This window comes from Silurus meridionalis, chromosome 4 (genome assembly GCF_014805685.1).
Source record: "Silurus meridionalis isolate SWU-2019-XX chromosome 4, ASM1480568v1, whole genome shotgun sequence".
Lineage (NCBI taxonomy): Eukaryota > Metazoa > Chordata > Actinopteri > Siluriformes > Siluridae > Silurus > Silurus meridionalis.
In genome coordinates, this window is record NC_060887.1 from 15,206,934 (window position 1) to 15,223,600 (window position 16,667).

The following is a 16,667-nucleotide window of genomic DNA, read 5'->3' on the forward strand; positions in this document are numbered from 1 at the left end:
GTTATTGCAGAAACATGTTACACACACACACACACACACACACACACACCCCAATGCTTAGCAAATCAACTGAGATTCTATCAAAAGTTATGAACATTAGAAACAAATATGCCACTAAGTCGCTGCTTCACTAATATAGCTATGTAGCATGACCACCAACTTCAAAGTACACAAATGTAGTGTCAACAACAAAGTAAATTAATTAATAAAGTCACTACATTTCTCCGACACCACAGCACCAGTCAATTCTGGATTTAATTGGCCGTAAAAGCGGCCACTCAAATTTATATGAATTTATACGGATTATATGAAAATGCACAATCTAATATTTTGCTGCTTCTCTAGTAACAGTGTAGAATAAATGTCATGATGAAGTTTCCTGTAGAGAGACGTTCATGTAACAGGGATGAAAGGAGTCTCCACTTTAGGTGAGAAAATTAACTCTGCTTCCATTCCACCGATTTTAATCATTTATCATTTTCTAATAATGGCACAACATGCAGTCAGTTATTACTTATAAAATACTCTGTACATCATTCTTTATAGTTTAAAGGTGGTAAAAACAGAAGAAGCCGAGGCACAAGGATACACCGTCTCTGTCAGCACAGCGGCCTTAATGCCAACCGATCAGGATCTGCAGTGTGGAGGCTCACGCATCATTAGAACAGGATTAATGAACCAGAGCTTCATTGTTACTTGCTTGGGCCAGAGCCAAAATGGTGACCATCCTGCGTCTGGGCTTCATTTTGCACTGGAATCAGGCGTGTTAATTGTCCTATTGAAAATGACTGTTTTTTTTTGTTGTTAGATGTTGGACATCTTTAAAAAAAAAAAAAAAAAAAAATCACCAAAGGAACATTATAATGTTCCTCATGATGCTAATGGTGCTATCACTGAGACTCCTCGTGCAGCAGACACCTTCAAAGCCTGTAAAATTATTCTAACATCTCTTATAAATAATGCGGAGCTTCTTCAGGGCTTGGTTAGCGTTCCTGACATGACACCATGCTAACCCCTCCCCGATTAGCTTTCATTAACGGTGAGACACGGTTGCACCTCTGAGCTCTGCCTTTTTTAAAAACAGTGTGATGTCGAAGCATTAATCAATCTCGTCGTTGAGGAATAAATGGGGGGAGAGAGAGGAAATGGGCCCATTCTCGCTTTGCTGTGTTCTTTATTTATTTATTTTTACGCAAAACATTTTTTGCAGACTAATTAAAGAAAAAATGCTAAATAAATGCTCTTGCTCCTACTATTACTATACTGCGAATAAGAATAAGAAGAGCATGACATTATTTTCAAGCTGTTTTAGCATGTTGCAACTACGCTAGCATTTACTAGGAATGCTCTAATGCTATCTGTGGCCTATTCACATAAAAAAAACAAAAAAAAAAAAAAAAAACAGATCTCCATGTGATGAACTAATGTGTTCTTTCCACACTTACTGTTGCTATGCTTGTAGTGAGTTCGGAAAATTAAGATGTATAAATATATATGTTGATTTTACTAATAAAACATCCAGTAACAATTTTTTGCAACAAACAAGTGAAAAGAATCTGACCCTGAACCCTGCTGCTTTTACCTTCATTAGCTAGCGTACTTTTGAAATTACAAAAAACAAACAAAAAAAAAGCTAAAAGCAGCACAAAAATCTTTACCAATAGTTTCCAGTTTGACACCTGGTTTTAACAAACTAAGATTTTGATTGCTTTACATAGTCTAGCTTCCTAGTTGGCTAGCTTTTACTATGCTGATGAGCTTCAGATAAATTCTGGCTGCAACGCTGTCTACTAGTCATATCGCAAGATGTGTTAGAGGCTTTTATGCCGATTCCTGTCGACCCCTGAAACAACTAGAAATACAGCAAATAACATAATTCCCTTTGCAGCATGTACAAGTGTGTTTTCTGTACACTGCTGATCGCTATGTGTTGTGGATGTATCAGATGCATCTCCACTCAGGTGTGGTGTACAAGAGGAAAACAGGACAGTGCTGTGGAAATAGTCAATTGCAGATATAGCAATCAAATCTGCTAATCAGTTTCAGGAACAATCCCCGAGTCAAATCCTGAAACCTAAGCAGAAGCATTATCATCGAAAATCAGTCTGGGTGTCGTGTGCGTATTTAAGAGCCGTCTGTTCTTTTATTTTAGACTATGAATATAAAAGTAGGCAAAATGCTGAAAAAGATCATCTTAGAGGGAGTCACCCCCTCCCCCCCCACCCCAAGCAGTACATTCCTCTCTCTCACTATTGCTTGAGCACTTTGTGTTCATTCTGAGGGTTATTCAATTTGGACTTGATTATGCCGTGTGGTAGTAATTAGTCCCCAAAAAAATCCTGAATAACAGGAGGACTCTGGCAGTGCTATCAGCAGAGATGATGGCTTTTTTTTTTTTTTTTACGGGTGGGAGATTTAGAGAAGTGAAGGAGCTTGGCTCTGCTGAAATTTTAATGATGCCATTAAAAGACAAGAGCTACAGAGCTCACGCTGATTTCTGTCCAGATGCCCAAAGACTGTGACATTTTGCACTCTCTTTCTCGCTCTCCTTTTCGCCAAACCATGTTTAAAAGAGGCCTCTTTTTCTCTCTCTCTCGCTCTCCGGAGATTACGCTGACAAGACTGACAAGAAGAATGGCGGAAAAGCCATTATCCTTAACAGCAGAGAGGAGCTGTGGAAGTGCTGTGGTTGTTTGCTCGAGAAGAAGCTCAGATAAGAATCTAAGAGCAGAGAAATGCACTGCTACAGACGAACAGAAAGAAAAGGTCAGGTTTAATGAAGGGGTCTGCTAATGGCCTACATTAGCTCTTACCTTATGGTCATAAGGGTTATATGAGTGGAACAACGCAGACAACTCCTTGGTTCTTTGTTTTTTCTGTTAGGGGAGAGAGAGAGAGAGAGAGAGAAAGAAATGAAAAAGGATCATTACATGCGAGAATACAGAGAAACACATTATCTTTAGTTAAGACTGTACCGAAACCAGGCTGCAACGACAAAAGATAAAGCTATGAAAAGAAACACTTAAGGGGTTAGAAATGTGAATATTTGCCCGCTGAACTTCCTGCCTTTCTTTCCCTCAAATAGCGAAACGGCGCAAACGTCCTTAATTTGTAATGAAATGCAAGTGCAGGGGCTGGAGCTGATGTATGAAAGCACTTAATGTGATCACTTACAGCAAGCAGAGGATATTATAAGTTAGTCTAATTAGAACACTGACCGGGCAGCAGTTCAATCGCGGAAAGCTGGGCTTTTTTATTTTTTTATTTTAACAGCAAAGAAAAACTTTAGCGTTGCAACACATGATGTCATGGAGGAAAGTCAGATTGAACAGAAACTTCTAAACAAACATTGATACACTTCAGAATCAATGACTCAGTTTCCTAAACTCCTTTTAAATGATCAAAAATCTGTTCCATTTTAATAAAAAAGAAAATTCCCTGGAACACAATTTATCAATCTTCTCCATCCACACCAACAAGGCTGTCAAACAGAGAGAATGGTTACTACCATCAGACAAATAAAGGAGGTAAGAAGGGACCTACCCGGCATGTAGGCAAGTAGGGTAACCAAGCGAGCAATTTAGAGTAAAAACTAAAAGTTTATGGACACCTAGTCATAAGTAATGTATGTGTTCTTTGAGCATCGCATTCCACATGTAATCCCAATTTGCTCTTAAAATTCCCTCCACTCTTTCTGGGAAGATGTTCCACTAGATTTTGGAGTATGCATGTGGAGATGTGTGCCCATTCAAGCTGGAAAAGGTTTAGGCCTCATAGTTCAATTGAAGAGAAAATCTCATGCTACTGCATCCAAAGACACCCTATAGCATCGTGTGCTCTGGCTTTTGCCATAACAGTTTGGGAAATAACCCCATATGGCTGAGAAAGTCCGGTGTCCCAATACTTTTTAGTGTATCGAAGAGGGTCAAAATTAAAAGGGGGGTAATTACGGTAACTGCAGAGTTAAGGAAGGTAACCACTATCAGGGCAAGAACGAGGGACTATTCTGTAGGAAGGAGATCGATAGGAGAGGTAGAAGGAGAGGTAATCAGAGCAAGAATGGTAACCAGGTAGACTTAAAGGTAAAATCTGGGCAAGAATGGTAACCACCTGACTGAGAAAGGTGACCAGCTGAGCAGAAGTGTAACCGCTGTATATAACACTATAAGTTTGCTTTAGAATTGTTCACTTTTAGTAACATTATCTATCTGTGGAACCAAAGAGGTGTTATTAATTTTATTGAAGTTGCTACTTTTATTATGAAACAAATCTATATAAAAAAAAAAAAATTTTGCTCACTGGAATGCAACAGGGACTATTGATTCTTATTTCATAAAATCTTAACTGAAGGCCCACAAACAGATTCACATAAGGCACCAATTGTTCACATAAGACACCAGAATCCTGCTTGTAGCACCTCTGATTAGCTGGGCGATCTGATCGCCTGAAGGTGTTCGAATGGAATAGCTAGAGCAGGCTAATAATACGACTGACTTCTTACTGTCTTCTAAGCAGAACACCAGCTGGATGAGGGTCAGGCAGAACACGGCCTCAGGGTTTCCCTTCTTCAGCTTAGCCAATGAGCTCCCAGCAGAATTAGCTCGATGAGGCCAGGATAAGGAGGTGAGAAAGAGCAGGATGGAGGGGTGTGTGTCGCTGTGTGTGCGCAGCATCCCATATTCTAAAAGCAACCCCTATGGCCATTTGAGAGAAAACAAGAGAAAGACGAAGTTGGAGTAAGCTTCCAGATCTAAGGCAACCGAGAGCAAGCCGGCACGGTCTAAAGAGAATACACTCCGTTCTCAACGCGTTGCATTTCTACACTCAGGAACTTAAAAAAAAAAAAAAAAAGAAAATGGTGAACCTCGTGACCTTGGGAAATTCAATACTTTCGAGTGTTGAAGCCAAGGCGAAAATCGCTCTACTTCTGAAGCAGCATATTAACTATGAAAAATCATCCCGATAATCCAAGGAACATTTTTTCCTTCAGTCGCAGCCGTCATTAGCGGTTTGAGCAAGAGTGCGCACAAGCACTGTAGCGGTGTAGCTCAGGACACATTAAGTCACAAAATGGCTCTAACTACCTGCGGGTAATAGCACACAGAACAGAAATGGACTAAGTAATATCAATTTTCATACTGAGGTAATGACATCTTCGCTCTTCATTCCTTACCGCTGAATGACTTGACCAATTTGGGTTCTTATTACAATCAAAGCATTATGTCTCCGCTAGCAGGTGAGAGGCGTTCAGGCTGGAAAAGACCTGTTCCAGTTTCCAGGGGCAATTTTCATTTCTGAGATACAAACTCGGTGTGTGTTCAGAAGCACATTCACAACTATTTAATAGTACTATTTGCAACCACGTGTATACTAATGATACTGCAGATCAAAATGGAGGAGCTGGTTACTTAAGGAGGGCAATATCATGCCAGGTTGCCAGCTATATCGTAAACCATACATCTGCCACCTTGCTGCTGATGAGCGATGACACCTCCTATGATGACCATCTGCTCTTTCTCACCAATCCTCTGAAAGCAAACATGACACCCCGTCAGTGGTGGTAACTAAAAGCAAAATCCCCCAGCCCCCAACCACCACCACCAATCCCCCGAAAATTGCATCAGCATAATAAAAGAATGAACTCTTAAACTGACAGCCTTGACAACGGCACACAGCAGAGAATAGGCTCTACTAATCACCGTCAGGGTCACGTGATCCCACCATGTTTTCGCTCTAGGCTTCTTGTGTATCATTAGCTCTTCTATAAGGATGCAAATGATGTTGTTTCTCGATGCCCTCCCCCATATCCCTCCATCAGTCACATACATGAGTACAACATGAAAAGTGGTGTAACAATGCTCTTGACTCAGACACATGCCCATGTGAGTGGCGGATGTTGAGCTGGGCAGCTGGGTGCTTTGTAGAAGTGGCACATCAGTCTGATGTTAGGACGCCACTGTGCAGGGTGAATGAAAGGGCAAAACTAACGTGAGCCTGAGAGTGATGCCAAGGTAAGAACAGGATCCAAAATTGGTGCGTATGTGATTACTGAACAGAGACATTTCCAATTTATTTATATATATATATATATATATATATATATATATATACATACATATATATATATATATATATATATATATATATATATATATATATATATATATATATATATATATATATACACACACACACACACACACACACACACACACACACCGGCCACTTTATTAGATACACCTTACTAGTACTGGGTTGGACCCCCTTTTGCCTTCAGAACTGCCTTAATCCTTCGTGGCATTGATTCAACAAGGTACTGGAAACATTCCTCAGAGATTTTGGTCCATATTGACATTAGAACATCACGCAGTTGCTGCAGATTTGTCGGCTGCACATCCATGATGCGAATCTCCCGTTCCACCACATCACAAAGGAGCTCTATTGGATTGAGATCTGGTGACTGTGGAGGCCATTTGAGTACAGTGAACTCATTGTCATGTTCAAGAAACCAGTCTGAGATGATTCATGCTTTATGACATGGTGCGTTTTCCTGCTGGAAGTAGCCATCAGAAGATGGGTTCACTGTGGTCATAAAGGGATGGACATGGTCAGCAACAATACTCAGGTAGGCTGTGGCGTTAACACGATGCTCAATTGGTACTAATGGGCCCAAATTGTGCCAAGAAAATATCCCCCACACTATTACACCACCACCACCAGCCTGAACCGTTGATACAAGGCAGGATGGATTTATGCTTTCATGTTGTTGACGCCAAATTCTGACCCTACCATCCGAATGTCGCAGTAGAAATCGAGACTCATCAGACCAGGCAATGTTTTTCCAATCTTCTATTGTCCAATTTTGGTGAGCGTGTGTGAATTGTAGCCTCAGTTTTCTGTTCTTAGCTGTCAGGAGTGGCACCTGGTGTGGGCCTCTGCTGCTGTAGCCCATCCGCCTCAAGGTTCGACGTGTTGTGCGTTCAGAGATGTTCTTCTGCATACCTCGTTTGTAACGAGTGGTTATTTGAGTTACTGTTGCCTTTCTATCAGCACGAACCAGTCTGGCCATTCTCCTCTGACCTCCGGCATCACAAGGCATTTGTCTCCGCCCACAGAACTGCTGCTCACTGGATATTTTCTCTTTTTCTGACCATTCTCTGTAAACCCTGAAGATGGTTGTGCGTGAAAATCCCCGTAGATCTGCAGTTTCAGAAATACTCAGACCAGCCCGTCTGGCACCAACAACCATGCCACGTTAAAAGTCACTTAAATCACCTTTCTTCCCCATTCTGATGCTCGGTTTGAACTGCAGCAGATCGGCTTGACCATGTCTACATGCCTAAATGCATCGAGTTGCTGCCATGTGATTGGCTGATTAGAAATTTGCGTTAACGTTGGACAGGTGTACCTAATAAAGTGGCCAGTGAGTGTATATACACACATACACACAATATATACATAATATAATATAATATAGGGTGTATAATTAATATATGGTATTTGCATATACATGATAGTCATTTTGTTAAGCGTCTGGGTTACTGATCGGATGGTCGGGTGTTTAGGCCACAGTATCGCCAAGATGCCACTCTTGGGCTCTTGAACAAGGCCCTAAACCCAAAAACTGTGCTTGAGGGGGGCTGAATCATGGCTGACCCTGCACTCTGTCCCTAACATCAGATATGCGATGGGATATGCGAAGAAAGAATTTCAGGGTGCTGTAACGATATCTTTCTTCTCATCTTTCTTTCTTCAGGGTTTCTTCAGTGTTTTAAGACTTAAGACCATTAGGATTTAAATTTAAGACCTATAAATCACACACAAATACATTGTAAGCAACTGGCCTTATCCAAGCCCTAAATTAAAATTTTTATTTTTAAGCCAAGTATCGCCAAACTTGCACTTCCCTGTAGCTAAAAAATAAAGTCTGTGGTACAATCCGAGAGAGATTTCGCACCACTAACAGAAAGCTGATTGGCTGTTGCATGTTTGTTACATATGTTGTTGTAATACAGCAAATTATATTTGGACTAGTGAAAGAAGGTTTTCCATGGTGTTGGTGTTCTAACAACCAAAAACTTTGCTAAAAAGTGCTGGAGCATTTCAGTGAGCATTAGAGGTAGCGTTACATAGACAGCGAAAAATTAAGACCTGCTAAAAATTATTTAGGGCCTAGAAAAGAGAATGGAAGACTTAAGGCCTAAAATATTGTTTTTTTTTTTTTTTGTACTTTAGAAGAAACCCAGTTCTTTCTTTCTTTCTACAAAACAGGGTAAACACCAGAGCCTTTTTCACACACTGAAGTTACCCAAGTGTTGTGCAGAGTTAATGCTAAAAGTCTACCCTAATGCTATCAGTACCTTTAGTGTGGATACATATAATCTATCAAATAATAATAAGAGTTACAAGAGAATTATATAGCGTACAAAGGCGGAGTTTTTCTAAAACAGAGGCGTGTCTTAGTTACACTTGATTACGAGCTCAAATTTGTGTGTCGTTTACCGAGCTGTTTTTGTTCCATATTTTCCTGGGCTTAGATCTTTATTATTTTTTTTCTCACCTCATTTTGCAGACATATTATTTGCCTGTTCTGCGTTTTCAAGTTTGGCAATTAATTGAATAGAACATTTTCACCCAACACTTGAATCCGCTTCTGTTATCATGCATGCGTGTTACATGACAAATAAAGAAATACAAAATGTAAATAAAAAAATACAGAGATAAAAATGAGCGTTCATTAACCGAAGGGACAACAAAGTACCAAAACCATTTAAAACCCTACATTCTGTGCACAAATGACAATTTCATGGCCTTGATTTACTACGCCGTTGTCACACCGTCAAAGCACAATTAAAATTTTTTTATCGCAAATACAAACTAACAGAACGTGTGTTATTGTACGAAAGCATTTAACTTGAAGCGACTATTAGGAAAGACCAGAGCAAGGTCAATTAGAAGACTCTTCATGTTTCGTGTTCTATTGAAGCACCGAGAACAGATTTAATAATGTGCTACAGAAGCATCGCGGCTGGAGGATTTAATCAGAAGATAATGGCGAGGACATGTAAATGGTAACATGAAAGAAATGTAATTTACTTAAACAAACGGTGGCTTAGTAGAACAACAGCGAGAGACGTCTGCATTCATTTGAAGGATGAAATTGAGCACGAGAAGCTTGCACATAAACTTATCATTTGATTCTCCCTTTACTTCTGAAAGTTAATTATAATAATAATAATACGGCTTCTAAATGAGTAGGAACGCGAGAACTGTTTCACCCTGGACGTGTTTAGTAGCACAAAGTGTGGGCCAGGGACAAATGCAGAGCCTGGGGTGTCTCTACGCAAAAGATAAACCTCTGGACAAAGAGGACCAAGCTAAGAACCTAATCCACAAACAAATGATTAGCCAGCGTGGTGCAGAGATAATAAAATACCTTATATCCATTGAGGACTTGTATTGTTACGAAAAAACGAGTGTCTGAAAGCAATTAATTATGAAGAATGATGGTTTGCTGTGTGAAGAAAAAAGGTACGTTAATGGCAAAAATAAATAGTCTCCAACATGTTTTGATTGAATACAAACCAAAACAGGTGGACTCTTATCTCTGGATACGCTCTGGACACAGCTGTTTGAGTGTTTAAAACAGAAAAGGCTCACATCATGGTGAACGAAGAGGCATCTGAAAAGAACCACAGTGGGTAAATAAGTAAATATATCGAGGGAAAATAAAAATCATGCTGAGATGTGATGGGTAAAGATGTTGTTTTTCTTTACACTTGACCTCATCTCAGACTGGTGTGCTTGCAGGAGGACTTGCCCATCTGTCTGGCGTTTAGATCATTTCGTTTCCACATGTTAAGTATACCTTACTGACCTACTCCACCGATGCTTTCTGCAAAGCAGTGCACCACAGAGTACTGGCTCCAGTCTTACTCTGTGCCGCCTGTTTAATTTCCCCTGGCTGGAGAAAGCAAGGATGAAGGCGACGGGCTGTCAGGGTAAACACCTGTCTGCCTGGTAACTCCAACATTTCAGGGTATCATCCCAATTTATCTCCACTAACCCTTTTGCGGCACGTGGGACTAATTATGCCTGCACTTGATTGTTTTATTGTCCGGGGGGTGTGTGTGTGTGTGGGGGTGCTGGGGAATCTCCATCTGCATCCCAGAACTTATTCAGAGCATTCGTCCAATGATAATGAGACGCGGCAATTGGTTACGAGAGTCGAGCCATTTATCATCAGGAAGTGGACGGGTCCTGTAGATAAGATGGCCTAAACGTGCTGAGTGCCAGAACGGGCCAGTCTGTGTGTCTGGCTGTCGCTTCCCCCCAGCCCCCATGTGGTCTCCTGAGTGCGCCAGGCAGCCATTAACATTTGGAGGAGTTATTAATGCGACCCCCCCCCTCCTACGTCTCTGCTAGGTAGCGTAGCCATCATTAACAGGACGAGTAGAGAGACCAGCAAACTGCTTTCTCTAAACTCCCTAAACACTTTCATAACTAGCATAGCTTAAAGTTAATGATCGGACCCGTATCAAGATGACATCACTACTTTCCTTTCGGCAGAAGTGGCGCAGAGAGAGACTGAGCATTCGTTTACTCGAGGCTAAAAATCAGTGCGGATATCAGACGAGAAAACACGATCAGACCAGCAGTGTGACACACGTTTTACACCTTGTCATGCCTATGAATTATCCCACGCAAGAAAACCCTGGCAACCCTGGCTATTGAACTGTAATGAGGGTAATTATACTGACCCGGTGTAAAGGATCCATTTACTACCCTCGTTACTGGGAGTACTCATTATAGCATGAAATACCTGAATTCTTCACTTAGAGAAAAATCTCAAATTTCACTAAAGAGGAAGGGCTATTACACCTAAAGCGATTTTTTTTTTGGGGGGGACGCTGAAACTCTTAAAGGTGAATGAACTTTGAAGAGGGAAAAAGGGTGAAAATGTTGAAAGAATATTCATGAGCACTAAAAAGGAATAAAAAAAAAGAGGAAGGTCCTTCATGACTGATCCACTTTTGCAGATAGAAAAAAAAAAAACAGACTACAGACGTGAATTAGATTCAAACTGAATAGCAGGTATAATGGTAAAGAGATTGAACTGCACAATGTACGTTCTGTCTCTGTGATTTGCAAATCAGTGATGAGAAACCCCCCAATGTTGAGCAAATGTTTAAACAGACCACACCATAGCATTATTAGTACTGCCAATGTCATTTCTCCAGATCTTAATGCTACATAGCACTGACACTAGAGACTCGTTTAAGAAATGTTACATAAACATCTTACAGCATAGAGAACGTTTCTGGCCGATCAGAATGTAAGTATTGAAGGGATCCCCTACTATTAACAGGGGCTGTGGAATCTCTGAGACTTTATCTGAACATTCTACAAATTGATCAGGATCCCTGAAGCAAAGGAAAGAGAATCTGATACGGCACAGTCCATTCAAACCACATAGATCCTTTGATGATGGATGGTCTCAGAGGGTAAGAGTAAGGAAGACACGGGCCGAGATAAAGATCCACTGCTAAAGAAAAGAGAATGAATGGCAGAGATAGAGCTCCAGAGGCTGACGAGTATTTAAGGAGAAAAACGGTTAATCTGGATACAGTTTCTCAAATCAATGACTGAGACTAAACCCAAAACTGGAAACGTGAACAAGCTTTGTATCGATTTAAACATTGCTATTAAATATTGATTTCCTATATTAATGAATACATTTAAATCCTTCGTTAATTTGCTACAACTAAACGCCTTTTATTTTACTATCCATCACGGTTGCTTATTTTCAGTTTCCGTTTTGTTTCACTCAATAGTTCATTTATTCGATTTGTCATGGTTATTCCTTCTGTTCAAGATGTGTAAGTTATAATGGAGGATAAAGAAGTGCAGAAAGGAAAGATCAGTAAAAAAAAAAAGAATTAATCATTTTTGAACTCAACAACACTCCAACACATGATCTTTCTTTGAAGCTACTAATCCCTGGGTAAAAAAAAAGACCACTTAACAGCGCACATCATGGTTTTGACAGAACTGGAGCAGGTTCCATGACTTTGATGACTCAGCTTCAGTTATTGGTTGTTCAAGGAAAAAAAAATCCGTCATGAGGCTTAGTGAGGTTATAACACACTCGAAGGGGTTTCCAGAATAAACGTGTGTTCCTGTATGAGTTCGGGCATGTTGGTGGATAGACTGGTGGATTTTACTCCTCACTCAGCATTCACAGGAAGAAGCAGTTTGACATGACAAGTTTAATCCATAAAACGAGCTTAATCAAATCATTTGCAGACCATCTAATAAAAAAAAAATGACATTAAAGGGATCAGATGTAACCGGAAAAAGTTCACTGTGTAAACACAAAGAAAGTAAAACACAAAGTGAAGTTGATTATTTATTAATAAAAGAATAACATGGCCATACTGTTGGTCTTCATGTTTATAATTACACTTTATGTGTGGTCTCAGTTCTGCTTCCAATTACTCAAAAGCAATTTGGCTGTAAATCAAAAACCCAACAACAGAAAACCGTACATGTTGCACAGATGGAAATATGAAGAGTCGATCACATTATGTAAACCATGAAGGCAAAAGTTGTGGGCGGAGTCTCTGAGGCTAAAACTGGCAGGTTTGTCCATCACCACTGATACTCTCTGTTTGGATAAGTAAGTGTGCCACTTGGCTGGTTGCTAAATCTTGAGAAAACAAAACCCCAAAGTGATGAGTGGGGCCTGTCATGCAGCTCCATGTTTGAGCCTATACCTGGGTGTCTGCCAGGGGTAAAGCCAAGACGAGGAATATTTTTCTTCCCAAAGAGGTACGTCTCCGTTATGGGCTAGTGTTTAAATTTACCACGCCGATGCCAAGAGAAACAGACAGTCCAAGAAACTTAAATCTGTTTAAAACACATCCGTTTACACGGTGCTTTGTTGCGGTTGTACAGCGATGGGGGTGGTGGGAGTTCAAATCTAAGTTGCAAAATCATCACTGAACCAATTAAATATTGAGGAAATCAAAGTATAGTACAAAATTTTCAGCAGGGAAAATGATTTTCTGGGGCTACACTAAACCTTGAACATGGTGAGCATTTCCAGATTTAAAACAACAAAGCCAGAAAAGAGAAAACACACTTCAGAACCCACACACAAACACTCACCACATGAGCCGGGACCTGCTCCATCTTGGCTGCGGGAGTTCCGGGTCGTGGGTAGAACTGGTTGATGAAAAGGCTTGGGAAGCGGTACTTTCTCACCAGTTCCATCGTCAGCTTGAAGTCGTCGTCCGTCTCTCCCGGAAAGCCACAAATGATGTCAGTGGCGATGGTAATGCCTGGAACCCTGTGAGAAACGGAACCAAAAACTGTTACAAAAATAACAACTCCAGGAGGGATACAGTAGGAAACAAGATCTGGATAAAAAAATAAAAAATAAAAAAAATCATATGGTGTGAATTGTAGTTCTGCGGTATGAGAGGAATAAAACACTAGGAAAATAATCCGATTACTCGATAATCAGTATTTAAACAAAAATTCAATCCTGCAATTTAAATAAAAGGAAACATCCACGATTAGATGAGGTTTTCTCTCACTCTTTATTTTACTAGAATCTCTTCTAGGCAAACTCTACGACATTTCCTCAATCAAAAAAATGCGCTATCAACCGGAGGCTCGTATACCCTCAGGTCATCGGCGTAGCACAAATTGAACATATAAAACTGTATGAAAGAAGGAGCAGAGGATATATTCCACCCCTGCAAGCAGGGTCTCAGTGGGACCGTTCTCCACTCTAGAACCTTATTACAGCCTCGACACCCATCGACTGGCTGCATACGCACACACTGATTAAATTAGGCTTTCTGCTGAGGAATCGGTTCATCGATTTCCTTTCGCATATATCCTATTATTATCGATCATCGACCTACAGGAAAGAAAAACAACTCGGAGGCTCGCTCAGAGAGGTCTGATCAACAGAGACCAAGAGTAATTTATGCTACGGGAGAAAAGTCAGCCAGCAGTCAATGCGTCTGCGCCCTTTAAGCATTTATTAGCTCATCGACAGCGCTCGGTGTCTCCGCGAGAGAGAAATGTCGTGGCCTTGTGAGCTACATTTACATTTTATGCAAGCATGCCTGTAGAACTGGGAAAAACACTGGAACTGTTTAACATCAGACTTCCTGATTTGTTGTTAATCAACAAAAAAAACAACGAAAAAAACCCCCCACATCTCTAACCCCAAGCTCTAAGTTTGGCAAGCAATCTTTCGTTTTCTTTGCAAGTATGAGACAAGGAGCCCTCGATTTCAGCAATATCAGAAAAAAGACTTTCTTAATTCTATGCAAATGGAAACATTTTTAAAATCCAAAGGATTGTTTAGGGTAATTCCCAAACACTTTTTAAGAAAATATTACGACCCCGGATTCAACATGTTCTGTTCTATATAAACTCTAAATAAATGTGTATAAAAATGGTTAAAGCTAAATAAATAACTATAGATAGATGCTAATCTAATTTGACAACGAAGCTAGTAGAAAGCCGTTTTAATTATAACTAGCTGGACGGTCTCCTGCTGTTTCAAGATGGAAATAATAAGAATGTTGGACAGACTGCACCCTGTTACAATAGTATCCAGTTATCTAGTAGTCTCATCCATTCAAAAAAACCCTGGTGAAACCCTTTCCTGAGAATGTTGTAATAACTCTAAATTGTAATAATTTAAGTATAGTTAAATCTATTAGTATGCTTAAGAAATGAAATCACAGAACCAGGCATTTCCGGTCTGCATGTATGCTTGGATACATTCCTATCGACGGCACAGTCGTCCGCTCATTCATAATCATGTTAGTCTTAGCTGCATGTTTCCCCGCAGATAACCTTTGACCTATTGATAAATCCGCCTTTTTCAGGCATCATTCATATTCGAGAGAGTCTTCGGGCAGTCAGGAATCCTTGACCTCTTTAATCTGGGAGGGGTTTTGTTTTCAATTGGTCGAAAAAAAAAAAAAAAAAGTCCTGACGGTAACTGGAGAGACTGGTCTACAGTTCTATTGTTCGAACACTCAGATCTCCACTGCTTATGGTCATTGCAGCCACTATTAAAGTATAAAAGATTATTAAATAAAAAAGGTGCAATGGAATGCTGACTGAGCTTGAAAATGGAATTGGACATCTATTGAGAAGTTTGTTAAAAAACATGGAAAATCAAGGCTCCTCCAGATTCATACACGCACACACAATCTGAGCTGTGTGTTTAAATCGCAACAATTATTTTAAAGGTGCTCCGAATAGAGGAGGAAATGGGCGGAAGGGGTTTTGGCACAAACTAATGCACATGCCACTAGTGATCGCCGTTTGACTAAGTGTGGCCAGCGCCACTCGGCAAACACTTCTTAAAGGTTGTGCTATTTCGAAACACAATGAGGCATGTGGCAATGTCCTGAGACCAATTAGTGTGGCAAGCTGTCCACAGAGACTCAGTGCTGGATGGATAATATTCACTGTGCCTCGTTAGATTGAGTTCCAAGACTAAGACTGGCTATGCTAGGACGTTAGCCTCTGGTGATAATGGGAATACACCGGATAATGGAGCAGAATATCCAATACCAGTTTTCATATTAGTGTAGAACAAGTCATGAGGGTGTGGAGTGACGAGGCTGGCGTGCAAGGCAGTAGTCAACTGGAGTGAAATGGACTTTGCACCTTATGTTGTGTGGAAAAATTGGTGATGGTTAGAATTTTATTTTTGTTTTTTTAAGGAATCTGAGGAACTCCGCTAGCAAATGAGCTCAGAAAAAAAAAACTCCAAACATAGAAAGTCCCAGGATGATGACCGGATAAATCAGTGCATCAGAGAACACAAGGTGCATCCGTGTTCTGTGTCTCGCTCTCTCTCAAGGGGGAAGGAATCTATAGCTCATCATGGAGCAGTGCAAAAAAAAAAAAAAAGAAAAAGAAAAAAAAAAAAGGAGAGAATACGATAGAGAATGAAGGCAAGCCAAGCTCTCTCGCTCGAATCCATTACCTCCTCTCCACCTCTTCAGGCCCCTTGTGAAGAAAGGATTGAAGAAAAGGTGGGAGAAAAAAGTGCTAATAAAAAATGATAGACCTGGCAGCTCATCTCCTCCGGTCTGGCAGATGGAAGACTCTTTAATGCACCGCTGGCTTGTCAGCCATGATTGCATGGCTCTTGGATGCACCATAATACTGCTAGTTTAAATGTTATTATGAAGCATCTCTTCTCTCCTGCCTTCCTCTCACTCTGTCCATGCTTACTTATAACTACAACCCAAACCTTCCAAGTGCATGTGGTGTCTGATAAAACCTTTTCTTAAGATATCTACAAACCCTAACAGCAGCTTGCACACTACATTACCACGTAATATATATTGTTAATGAAGCTCCACACAAACAGAATAAAAGAAATACATATATCATTGGTATAGTGAAAATCACTGAGGGGATTTTTGTTTGTAACATGCATGAAAGGAGTCTCCAGAGTCAGTCTTGGTAAAACTGTTACTGCTTTAGCTTCTAAAGAATAAATGAGAAGAACCTACAAGATAATACCAAATTAAGTTGCATTCTTAAATTTGTAATAAGCAGCTAAAAATAAAATCTAATTGTTGAAATAAAACACGTACGGAAAAACAATCAGCTTC

The 16,667-nt window shown here is 40.3% G+C and overlaps 1 protein-coding gene across 1 annotated transcript in view; it reads right to left on the minus strand.

Annotated features, from left to right (window-relative positions):
- Window positions 1-16,667, minus strand: part of cdkal1 (CDK5 regulatory subunit associated protein 1-like 1) — a 217,455-nt gene that overhangs the window by 32,559 nt on the left and 168,229 nt on the right. The window contains exons 11-12 of the mRNA XM_046846802.1: window positions 13,171-13,351; window positions 2,814-2,876 (exon numbers count right to left, since the gene is read on the minus strand). Of these exons, the coding sequence (XP_046702758.1) occupies window positions 2,814-2,876; window positions 13,171-13,351 (244 nt within the window). The remainder of the gene's footprint in view (window positions 1-2,813; window positions 2,877-13,170; window positions 13,352-16,667) is intronic.